Source organism: Ovis canadensis, chromosome 18 (assembly GCF_042477335.2).
Source record: "Ovis canadensis isolate MfBH-ARS-UI-01 breed Bighorn chromosome 18, ARS-UI_OviCan_v2, whole genome shotgun sequence".
NCBI classification, from domain to species: domain Eukaryota; kingdom Metazoa; phylum Chordata; class Mammalia; order Artiodactyla; family Bovidae; genus Ovis; species Ovis canadensis.
The window spans coordinates 34,993,279-35,005,510 of NC_091262.1; the positions used below are offsets into that span (position 1 = coordinate 34,993,279).

Here is a 12,232-nt window from a genome sequence, read left to right on the forward strand (position 1 = left end):
GTTGATGGAAGGGGTTGGAAGGAGCGTGATTTTCCGGTGAGGGTGGAGAACAGGGAAAGTCACCAGGCTCTAGGATCTTCCTACACTACCCAGGCATGGGTGTGAGTCTGAGTCCCCAAGAGAAAGTCTGTGGACTGACACTGGAAGGATTGCAAAAGTAGCCATAGATGTTTTGCCCAAAGTTTTCACTTTTGTCTCAGGTTCAAAGGATTTGTTAACAAAAGAAGCCACTCATTATATACAAATAAATAATACATATATTTATTAGAGAATTATCTAACTTACTTTCGATATACTAACATTAAAAGAAAAGAGAAATATACAGAGCAGAGGACACATCACAAAACTGGGTTTTGACCAACGTCAGACCTAAACAGCGCTGGCAAGTCCCTTGCCACAGCACATCTGGAGCCCAGGTCCCAGGCAGCACGTCTGCTCCATGGGTAAGACTTCAAGATTGCAGTTCTGGGTTCCCGCTTATAATCCCAGGACTCAAACAGATATCATCGTCAGTGACCAAACTGCAAGCCTGGTTTCATTTTAATGCTGTCTGTTTTGTCTTGTAAAACTTGGAATGTTGTTAAGCCTGGGGCTTGGATGGCCAGGTCCCCGCCAGGGGCTCAATAATCTCAAAATGCTTCCCCCATGTTATCTACGGTGCTGGAAGTCTTGCAGTCACAGCAGGAAGTCACTCACAGTCAGGGCAGTGTCCAGGCTGGTTAGAAGCAAGGGTCAGAGGCCTGCTCTGCTTTGCTTCCTAAGCCTAAACAAAATGATTTGTTTAATTTCCTTAACAGTAGACAGTGTGTAAACAAATGGGTGTGACTGTGTTCCAGTAAAACTTCATATATGGACGCAAATATTTGAATGTCACAGAATTTTCACACGTTAATATATATATGTGTGTGTATGTGTGTGTTTAGTCACTAAGTCATATCTGACTCTCTGTGACCCCATGGAGCCCCAGGGTTCTCTGTCCATGGGATTTTCCAGGCAAGAATACTGGAGCAAGTTGCCATTTCATTCTCTAGGGGATCTTCCCTACCAGGGATTGAACCCCAGTCTCCTGCATTGCAGGCGGATTCTTTACTGCTGAGCCATCAAGGAAGCCCAGAAGGGCTCTTTGCCCAGATATAAACTCTGCAAGACACAGGGCACAAACAGCATGGCTTTAGGGCCTAGGAGACAACGTGAGGCATTGTGTGTGTGTTTATATGCGCATGTATGTGAGTGCACATGTGTGTATGAAGGACGTATAGGATGATCAACCCGCCCGGTTTGCCTGGATTGCGGGTCTCCAGGGTGCAGGACTTTCAGTGTTAAAACCATCAGAGTCTTGGGCAAACTGATACATGGTTGGTGACCCTATACGTGTGTCCTTTTCCCCTAATGCGTACCTGGAGCCCAGTGCCCTAAGGAGCTTCAGTGCCCTCAGGACCCCAGAGCCTCAGCTTTCACAGCATCAGGAGTCTGTGCCAGAGGCCCTGCAATTAACGTGGTACAGGGGTACCAGCAACAGAGAGGATGGCGGGTGATCTCACTACTTTCCCTCAGACCCACCCTCAGACACTCTCAGAAGTAACTGGGGGAAACGTGGCTGGAGGCCTGCCTTCGAAGAGGGGAAAGAGCCAGCAAAATGTGGGTTATGACCACCACGGTGGCCCAGGTGAAGTCTGGGGAAACCTGGGCTCCATTTTGTCATTGTACTCTCTGACGGGCCGCTGATAGTCTAGAGTGTCACTCTTTCACTTAATTAAGCTATGCGTTTATCTGCGGCTGCACTGGCTCTTTGCTGCCTTGCTCGGGCTTTCTCTAGTTGCAGTGATGGAGGGTTACTCCTCGATTTGGCGTGTGGGCTTCTCTTGTTGTGGGCAGGCTGCAGAAGCCGCGGCACGCTGGCTCAGTAGCTGTGGCGCACGGGCTTAGTTGCTCCGTAGCATGTGGAATCTTCCAGGACCAGGGATCGAGCCAGTGTCTGCTGCACTGGCAGGTGGATTCTTAACCACTGGACCACCAGGGAAGTCCTCCCGGTCCCTTTTAGATCTAACATTTTATGATTCAGCTTCTCATTTCAAAGAAGGGAAGTCTCACTTATTTACTTCTAATCTGGTCACTTTAGAGAAATCTTTCATCTTAATAACTCTTGCATTGATTACTGAGTATCTTAGATATAAAGCTATATTCTCCACCATTAATGATCAATTTTCTCTCCAGTCGAAATATCTGTGCTGTCATTTCTAAGCCGTACCTCACTGCATTTCTCAGACCATTTAGACAACACTAGGTAACAGTAGCGAGGGTGGTTGCCCTTTGTTTTATTTCTGAATCCATTAATTATGCTCCAGTCAAGTGCTTTTTGGTCTTGAGACTCTCTTTAGAATAGACCTGCTGTGTCCCAGCCCTGGGGAGTATTCTAGGGCTTCACTATTAAATATCTTGAAAGCTCTTAGCTGGAAATAAATACACTTAATTGTATTAAAGAAGCATCCTTCTGTCTTTCAGAGCCTTTATAGAGGGTAGGTATTGGGTTATTAAAGACCTGCATCAGCCCTCGTTCTAAAAAGCCTCAGTGCCTTTGGAATAAATGAGGTCACACACGTGGTGTGCTTGGCAGAAATCCTAACACCGTCTGGCTGGCTGGTATCATCAGGGTCCCTTCTCAGGGCTGTCTGGACACACTGCTCTCCTCCTCTAGGCTGGGGGACCCTGTGTTGCTCCCCTACTCCTGCTCTCACGGAGGGGAAGCCAACACTTATCCACCCCCTGTGGCCTGCTTCTTGAGGTGGCCATTCCTGAGGCAACCTGAGGCCTGTCTCACCTGCCAGGGAGGTAGGGTGAGGCCAGAGGCAGAGCCGGGCTGGGATGCTGGGTCCAGGGCAGACGGAGGCAGGGACTCTTGTGAAATAACAACAGGACCTTCAGGGAAGGCCCTGTGAATTTTTCCAAGACACCACCTTTCTTGCTGGCACTACCCTATGCTTTTCTCCCCTGCACACATCTGAGCAAAGCACTTCTCAGAGGAGGGAGGCAGAACCAGCTGCAGAACTTGTGGGGCCCAGGGTGACATGAAAATACGGGGCTTCTTGTTCAACACTTGTTAGGAATTTCAATACGGTCGAGCATCAACCAAGACTGGGGCCTCTCTAAGCATGGGGTCCTGGGGGTAGGGACACTCCAAATTAGGAACCTCGGACAAGGAACTTTCTCTGCAGTGGAAACTGACAGTGTCGTTGTGGGACTGGGAAGGTAGAGATGGGAGCTCCGAAAGGTCATGTTTTCAGCATCACAAGAAATTATGTTGAGAGTCGAGCAGTCAGGACTGTGAGATGGTCCTAGTGGCATCTGAGGCCCTGATCCGAGCTCCCGTTCCCTTCCTGTATTCTGGGGAAATGAAGCAAGAAGTACCTGGGTTCGATCCCTAGGTTGGGAAGATCCCCTGGAGAAAGGAATGGCAACGCACTCCAGTATTCCGGCTTGGAGAATCCCATAGACAGAGGAGCCTGGTGGTTTACAGTCTATGGGTTCACAGAGTCGGACACAACTGAGCAACTAATAGTGGCTGAACTGGCAGAGTGCGGCTCTGACCTTTACAACCAAATACAGCAGTGTTTGGAATCTGAGACCGTCTCTAGTAGGTGGGAGAGGTGTGACCCCCTGACCTGGTGGGAAAGTGTGGTTGGAGTCGAGGGTAGCAGGGAGCTGGCACTGGAGGCCGAGCCCCCTTGTTGGGAGTGGAGGAGTCTGAAATAGCAGGAGCGAATAGGGTCATTCTGAGAAAAAGGGTGCATAGTGGGTGGTTAGCTCTAAGCTCCAGGAGAATCCTGAGTACCAAGGTCCAGAGCCAAACAGAGGAGAGAAGTGCTGGGGCGCACCTGGGTTGTGGAGTCGGAGGACAGCACCTGGAGGCTTCCCTCTGCTGTCCTCACCTATGGGAACTGCTGCTCTCTCTTGCGGTTCTTCAGGGCGGATCGTCCAGTGCCTTACCAGAGAAAGGCAGGAACACTCAAACACTGTACTCAGGGCTTGGGAGTACAGAGAGAAATGAAGGTAAGCCGGCCAGGGGCCTGGAAAGGATGGTCAACAGAGGTTTTGTATCTGGGGTAGCCAGATCCTCCCTATCCAGGTGCAGAGGGTATGGCTAAAGGGTTCCCCCTTTCAATCGCACAGCTCAGCCTGGTTCTATGTTTTCATTTCCCTTCATCCCTTCTGGAGCTGGGATGGGATGAGAGGGTACATACCTTTTCACCAAACAATTCAACTTTTAGGAGTCCATCTTAACAGAAAAAGATGCATTCAAGGATGTTCAATGCAGCCCTGCTTGTGATATTCTAACAGCTGTGTGTGTGTGTGCATGTGTGTGTGTGTATGTGTGTGTGTGTGTATGTGTGTGTGTGTGTCTGATTATTTAACATAGAAACAGGTCTGGTAGCATATGGTCCAAACTGTTAACAATAGTTACCTCTACGGAAGGAAGGGACTGGGGAAGGAAGAAAGGCTTTCCTTTGTTTCTGCACATTTTATATACTTATGCTAATTTTAACTTTTTTTTTTTTTTACTATTTTTCTAGCACATATGAATGTGATTTAAAAAGTTTAAAAATCACATTGTACAAAATCTTGCAATTTAGAGAAATGAACCGAAGTCTGATGCCACAGATTTGTAGTGGTATGGCTCCTCGGGGTAATTTTATTTCCTCCAGCAGTTTTCGTCAGTCTAGGGGCAGGCCTGCAGGAAGATGGTGTTGAAAGGACCCAGGAGAAGTTGGCAAGCTAAGACACAGGCGCTCAGTAATTATTCTGGGCATCTGACATCAGTTAGCCTATTTAATCCCTGAGGGGTAGATATCATTAATCCTAGATTTACAGTGAAGGAAAGTGGCTTGGAGAGAGGGCTTGTGGCAGGACTGGGATTCGCACCTCAGGGTGTGGGATCTCTCCTGCTCTTGGCTGCTTCCAGCCCAGTTCAGTGGGGAGGCAAGGAAAGGAGCAGAAAGGTGGGCGCCAGTAGCAGCCTTTGAATGCTGACTCCCAGGTAGGGGAGGAAAGAAGGCCGCGAGGGAGCTCCAGTTGTTAAAGAAAAAGGATCAGCTTACGTGTAAGAGGCGCGTAAACCAAGTTGGTTTGGGTTTTACATAGAATAAAGCTGTGTGGAGCACTGCATCTTCATGTCTCTCATGAACTGGGGAGGGGGCCAGACGACTGAAGAGTCTCCTGGAAATGGGCTGTGTGTGTGGGGGTGGGTGGGAGTGAGGGTGCCAGGCTGGCCTCTGTCTCTCGGCTGAGTCCTTTCCCGGTCCCATTTACCTCATGCAGAATAAGAACTGAAGTTGACATTCATTGACAAGTTTGAGCCTGGTAGGGGGTCAAGCAGTCCTGTTTGGGGGTCCCTGCAGTTGGGGGCGGGGAGAATGGATTGGGGTGGTGGGGGAGTATGTTCTGCATGCCACCAACTTCCAGATACCCACATGGCTGGGGGTGCCTCTCCTGCAGCAGGAGTAGGGTTGTGTGTGAGCTCTCTTCACACACACCTATGTGGAGGGATTCTTCACAGGGGCTCCGGAGTCCTGGGTGAGCCAGTGAGTGGCACATACCAGTGAGGTTCGGGTTGGTTTTGTCACTGCGACTCCTTTTGTGTCCCTTGTCACTGAGGTCTGGGGAAACTGGGTAGAGAAGTGTTCAGGGACTTTGAGGTTCAGATGATGGCCAGGGAAGGAGGGCAGTGGTGGAATTGATGCTAGCTAAGGTGAGGGGGGAAGCTGTGACTTCCTGGAGTGTTCCAGGCTGAGTTCCAGAGTATGAATGGAAGTGAGTGGGGGGTTGCTCCTTGTGACCCCAGAAGTAGGCAAATGTCTCCCACCATTCCTGCCTGCTCCTACTTCATTCTTGGTTTTAGGTCTCTAAGTTTAGCATTCCTAAATTGCAGACCTGGAAATCAGTTAATGTGACTATGCAACAGTTCTCTGAGAACAGAGGGTAAGTGACCAGCTCACCATAGCACAGGGCAGCGCAGGAGGCTAGCTAGTGGATAAGGGGATCAGGGTCAGCTGGGGGTAAGTGTCCTCACCCCTAATTAGAACAGGGCTCAAGGATGTCCAGAGAGAGGCCAGGACAACAATGTCCTGTATTAGAAGGTGGGCCCAGGAGGCACCCTGGAGTGCTGGAAGGAGGCAAGGTCAGTGCTGGTAGTCATCAAGGCCAGACTTCTCAGTGAGGCAGAGCAGGGAGGACAGAGGGTCTGAGACAGACTTGCAAACTCTCTGATGGTTGAAAGCATTTTCTTCACCAATTACTCTTTATTTAGAAGAGTCATGGTTCTGCCTGGAAAAATTACCTTCTAAATCCAGGAGCACTGAGGCAGAAAACACTGCAGTGCTGGTAGAATTACTGGTGATAGTAAAAATCTTCCCTTGTGTCTTTTAAGACATCGTCATTGAGCCGTTGGTATTTTTATAAGGCAGGGAGGGTATTATGATTATTGCTAAATGTGCTTGAACTTGATAATATAAGTCATGTGCCAGTGGCTTGGGCCAGCTAGGTTAGTAAAGAGGGCCGGTAGAGGGAAGCTGCTCCCCGGTTACCGGGCCTTTCTGCTCTGCTGCCCTTGGGGAACTGCCCGGTGCCCACCTCGGGCCCTAAAGATCCCTGCTGGAGAGGGCGCGGGGGCTGTGGATCTTAGATTCCCTAGCACCCTGAAGCCTGAGCCGCCGCAGGGAACCCAGCGCTGGAGCCCCTGCGGCAGTGCCAGCGCCGCAGCAGGGACTCCAGCCCGGAATACCCCTCCAGGTCTTCACAGTAGCCGGGGCCAAGGCGGGAGTGGGCGGCACCTCAGGGTCGTTCCAGGGCCGCGCTAGGAAAGGTGTGGACGGCGGCAGAGGAAAGGGACTAGCCGTGCCGGGTCTCGGCTGACCGCGAGCCGCAGGGAGAGAGGGGCGGGAGTGAGGGTGGGTCCGAGGTGGGCAGCTCCAGGGTACGTGATGCACACCCAGGGGTGCCACTCTCCAGTTGATCGTGGGAGGAGACCCAGCACAGAAAGGCTAAGTGATTCGCCCAAGGTCACACAGTGAGCGGGTGGCGATGTGTGTGGGGTGCCCTTCTGCCAACGCGTCTGGCGTCATCACAGGCCTCCTCTGGTTAAGGACAAGTAGGACGGCATCCCCAGCCTGCCACGAAATGTGGCTTCTTGTCATCCCAGCCTCCCAGTCGCCGGTGTAGGCGGGCCTAGGGCTCCAGGTCTTGGCACGCGAGGACACGGACTGAGCCCGAGTCAGTAACACCCGTCACCCCCCACCCTCCCCCTCCTGGCTCTTGAATGGCTCAGAGACAGGGCCCTGATCGAAGTCACACAGCTGCTAAGTTCCGGAGCCGGGATTCGAACCCTGAGGTATGGGTTTTAGTGGCCACAGGCCGGAGATCAGAGACCACTGGCTCGGGGGTGACCACGTGCGGCCCTGGGTAAGTCGTTCTCCCTCCCGCAGCCTGGCCGCGCGCCCCTCCCGTCGTGGCCGCGCATGCTCCGTGGCGGGCGGAGCCGGGAGGCGGCGGCGGGCACCCCAGCTGCTTTGCATTGACGCCAGCACCCGCTGGAGGTCACCGCTGGGGGCTGGGCGCGGCGTGCTGCCGGCAAGACCCGGCCCGGAATACCGAGCCGGAGCCGGAGCCGCGCCGCCCGCAGCTCCTGAGCGAGCGCCGCCGCTTCAGCGCTTCTCGACGGCGCGGCCTCAGGTCCGCGTCCCTCCGTCCCTCCCGGGGTGGACACGGCCTTGCTGTCCCGGCGGGATTCCTCCGGCCTGCACCGCTCAACCGTTCTAGCTTTCTCCGCCACCAGCCCTCGGACCAAGGGCATTTATCCGTGGGGCGGCTGGCGGAGAGACGTGAGAGCCCGGAGCCTCTGGAGGCGCCGGCCACAGCGCCTCCGGGGCCGGAGCGGGCGTAGCCGGGAGCGCACCTCCCCCGGGGGGTCGCGCCGCCTCACGGCGAGGGCGGCGTCGCTCGCGCGGCGGGGACTTGTCGGCTCTCGGGCCGGGAGAGCGCAAATCTCCTCCCCTGAAATTCCCCGGAAGCGCGGCGCAGCAGAGACGAGCGCGGCGATGTGAGGGGAGACGGCCGGCGGCTCCCTCCTCTGGAAGGGCATGTTCGGAGGGGCGGCCGCGGTGCGCTGCCCGCCCCATCGCCCCCTCCCCGCCGCCTCCGCCGCCGCCGCGCCCGCACCGCGATAAAAGGGGCGGCCGCACTTCCTGACGGGAGACCCGCGCTCGCCGCCGCCGCCGCCCGCCCAGGCGGAGATGACACGGCGCACGCGGCGGCCCCGAGGCGCCGGGCGGGCCGTTTACTGACCGGATCGCGGCTGCCCGCCAGCGTGTCCGCGGCGCTGCCGCCAGCATGGGCTGCGCCCCGAGCATCCACATTTCCGAGAGCCGTGGGGTGTATCCCGGCGGCAAGGAGGCCGAGGACGTGCCGGGCCCCGCGGCGCCGCCGCTCCCGCCCGGCGGGCCGAGCCTCCCATCCGGCCAGAAGACGGCCGCCTCGACCCGGGACCCCGGCTCCAGCCTCGCAGAGTCCGAGCCTCGCGGAGGCAGCGGCAGCAAGGTAAAGGGGCGCCGGGCGGGCGGGCGGCTCCGGGGCTGCGGTCCGCGGTGAAACCCGGGCCCCGCGGGGCGGCAGCCTTCCCGCAGGGCCGGGCGCGGCTCCGTCCTCGGCCGCGGTGCCCTCTCTCCCGGCTTTGACGGACGCCCGCGGACCGTCCTGGCCGGGGCGGCGCCGGGAGGAGGATTGACCCCGGTCCTGGGGGCCCCGCTTAGCCGAGTTGTTCAGGAGGACGCTCCCTGAACCGCGGCGTCGGTTCCCGGGGCATGTCTGTCGCGCCGTCTGGGGCGAGGAACCGCCGTGAACTTGACCAAGGCGCTTGAATCCATTCCCTACCCAGACAGCGGGTGCGGAGGACGCCTCCTCCTCCCCTCGATATTCTGGCGCGACCCTGAACGTTCAGTCAGTGTGAACTTTGTTCTTCTGGTTCTCCGGGTGGAAGGGAAGGGCGGCCAGCCTGCGAAGCCGGGGTACTGGACCCTGCCGCCCAGTTGTGTTTTCCCGGTTTGGGCTTTGCGCAAGCCTGCAGTTGCAGTTTTCCATTTTCTTTGGACTATTTAAAATGTAATCTGGAATATCAGCTTTGCTTCATTGCACATGTATTTGAGGTCCCCGTTTATTAGCATACATGTTGTTCTTAAAGCCTGTGTAATTAGAAAATACTATCAAAACCGCAGTTTTTGAAGCGTTCAGCAGAACGAAGTTAATTTATCAACCAGTCTTACTGGGACATTAGGTAACTTTGTAAAATTGCGTGTCTTCTCCAGCGCCTGTTGCCTTGGCTATGTTTTGCCAAAGTTTCTGGGCTTCGTCTTTGTTAAGGTTTTCTGAAGGAAAGGTGTTTTTCCTTTTTTTAAAAAGGAAAAAAAGTTCATGAAGACAGACTGCAGACGCTTTCTGGTTCTCTGATTTGAAATTTTAGAGCTGGAATTCATGCTTTTGTTTGTGTATTAATCTAGGGGGAAATATTCCTGTATGCACGGCTGTATAGATTGTTGAGGCTCATCAGTCTCTCTGCTGCTGTGTCATTTGTAGAATTGTCTTGATTTTCTTGCTTATTGCTAGATCTTCCAGTTAGAGGGTTAGAAATGGATTCATTTTCTGTCTTAAATTTCCAGCAGTCATCATACTTTTTCTACATGAAAGTGAAAAGTCTTTTTCAGTGTTGCATAACGTAGATGCAACACTCTCCCCCTCTGCTACGCGCTCTGAAAATTCAGGTTCACTCTGTTCATCGCATTTGGGAGTCCTACAGAGTCATTGAAGAACCCTGTGATGGTTGTGAACTACTTACCCAAGCTGCACTTAATACCGTTGTAATGCTTGTGGGTTAAGCTACCTAACTGACTTTTTCTTTTTTTTAAAAGTGTTACACAGGTGAAGTTGAACAGCGAAGCTTTAACTGCTTTCAAGTTTTTGACCCAGATCTGATATTGGTTATCTTGCATTAAGTAATAGTAAGTTTTTAGTTAACACCAGTAGCTTTTCAAGAAGTCTTGTGTCTTATTGGCCTACTGGGGGCAGTTGTGGATGTCCTAAATTCACCCAGGTGTCTTGTAAGCATCTCCAGTGCAGCAGTTTGCTCTCTGCCACCCACATTGTCAGGAGGACCCCTGAGTTTCTAAGAGTCTTGTCAGACCATCGTCTTGAGTGGGGACCCAGAAAAATACATTCATCATTACAGTGCTTAATCCAGTGGCATGCATATAATAGGTGCTAAATAAATGTTGAGTTTGATTTTTGTCGTTAACGGAATGATGAAACTTTTTCAGCCGCTGGAATTGGATTCCATAAAACCTCCGGTGCAGGATTTAAGGTTAGTTTTTCAAGAGGAGGAGCCAAATTATAAATAACACCACAGCCACAGAATTAATAGTCCCATGCTTGTTATTCATGAACTCCAACATGTTGATGCCACATCTCAGTTACAGATGTTTGTAATTAGGCCTGTCTAGTGAGCCACCAGGGAAGCCCAAATCAAGTGATGGTGGTGGTTTAGTCACCAGCTCTCGCCCTGTCAAGTGATGGGCAGAGGTAAATATCAGCATATTTTTAATTCACTATTTTTCTCTTTAAGGGAATGAATCTTCTGAAATTAAGATACTCAGTATGTTCTGGAAATTTAAAAACCCATGTTTAGAGAAGATAAGCTTTCAGCAATGTAGCAAAGTCAAATTATTACACAGTGAATTCCCTTATATAAACATACGAAGATCCCATTTTAGCTCATTAAAAAATAACTTCTTATTAAAATCTAGTAAGTCAGCTTATTGAGTGAATTCCAGTCAGAAGTTCACTGGGGAAGTTTTTGTATTTCTATACCATGTAGTAAACACCAGTTCATCAGAATGCTTGGGAGATTGATAATCAGTTGCATTTTCAGAGTAATTAAGCAGTGTGTCCCACGCACCTGTAGTGTATCCCATGTGTGTTCCATGAAGCAATTTGTGGACCATTAATAAGTATTAAATGAATAAAGTTTCTGTGGTCAAGTTAGTTTGGGAAATACTGGCTCAGGCTAAATTTGTCAGATTTCTTTAATACAGGATTTGTCAGAAAACTTAGTTTCCTAAAACACATTGTGAACCTCCAAGCCGTGTTTAGAATGTGCAACACTTCCCAAACGTGTTTGATTATGGAGCCCATTTATTGAGGTACATCTGAGGCAGGCCACATGTTAAGTCATGACTCCTCACATGAGATAACCAGTATTCAAAGTGCAAGAAATATACTGAACAGTACAACTCAATAAATATAATTTGCTTCTTAATGATTCCAAAGGTACTTCAGGATCTCGTAATACAGGAGGTTGGCTCATCTTTATGAACTCATTTAAGTATTACTAAAAATACGCTGGCTGTTTATTCATTTCAGGAGTTATAGTCTCTGTGGTTACAGATAATGAATGCAGTGTTCAGTTTGAACACTTAGAGTTTTGTTTTGTTTTGAATCAGGGTGCACTTTAACTGTAACATTTAACATTTTCTTGTCAGTCTTTAGATTTACTCCGTTTTCCTTCTCCTTGGCTAGGACTCTGAGTCGCCCTTGAAAGATCTGAGTGTGGGGGCGGGAGTGTCCAAGGAGACCTTCTGCTCCCCCGCTCCCTTTTTGGAGACCCACAGGGAACAGCTAAAGGTGGGTCCACCCCTCCCGCTGTGTCACTCAGCAGCCCTGTGAAGGGGCAGCCCCTCCGTTTTGTTCTGCTGTTCCCCCCCCCCACCCCCACCCCGTAGGCCTTCCACAGACATTGGTTAAATTGGAGAATTGTGTGAACTAGACTGTTAGAAGTGGAAAATCCAGCCAGCCCTAGTAAAGGAGAAATAGAAGCTAGTTTTAACTAGAGTGAAGGCTGTAGAATTTAGACTTGAGTTTTTGGAAGGGTCTGGTATTCCTCTTTTAACGCTTTTATACCCAGGAAATAATCCATCTTCACTCTGGTGAGCCCAGATTTCCCTGTGAAGACTTAAGGATTAGCGCGGCCGGGTGGGCAGTACACAGAGGTGACCGGTAACAGCGCGACCAACGCTGACCTCTAACCAGGGATTACTGCCGTCAGCTCTCAGGCTGACTCGCCATTTGTCCTTCTCTAGTATTTGCTGTGTCATTTTCTTTCCTTCCACCTAGTTTTCTCTTGGTTTTCACCACCTTC

General features: G+C 51.6%; 1 protein-coding gene across 2 annotated transcripts in view; it reads left to right on the plus strand.

Moving 5' to 3' along the window:
• Positions 1-6,849: 6,849 nt before the first annotated feature.
• PDE8A (phosphodiesterase 8A) overlaps positions 6,850-12,232 on the plus strand; it is a 146,578-nt gene continuing 141,195 nt past the window's right edge. Inside the window, exon 1 of one of the 2 annotated variants that reach the window (XM_069560392.1) lies at positions 6,850-7,452. In XM_069560392.1, the coding sequence (XP_069416493.1) occupies positions 7,384-7,452 (69 nt within the window). In that variant the 5' untranslated portion in view covers positions 6,850-7,383. Of the gene's footprint in view, positions 7,453-7,642; positions 8,587-12,232 lie in introns of those variants that run through there. The other variant, XM_069560391.1, reaches the window with a different exon arrangement.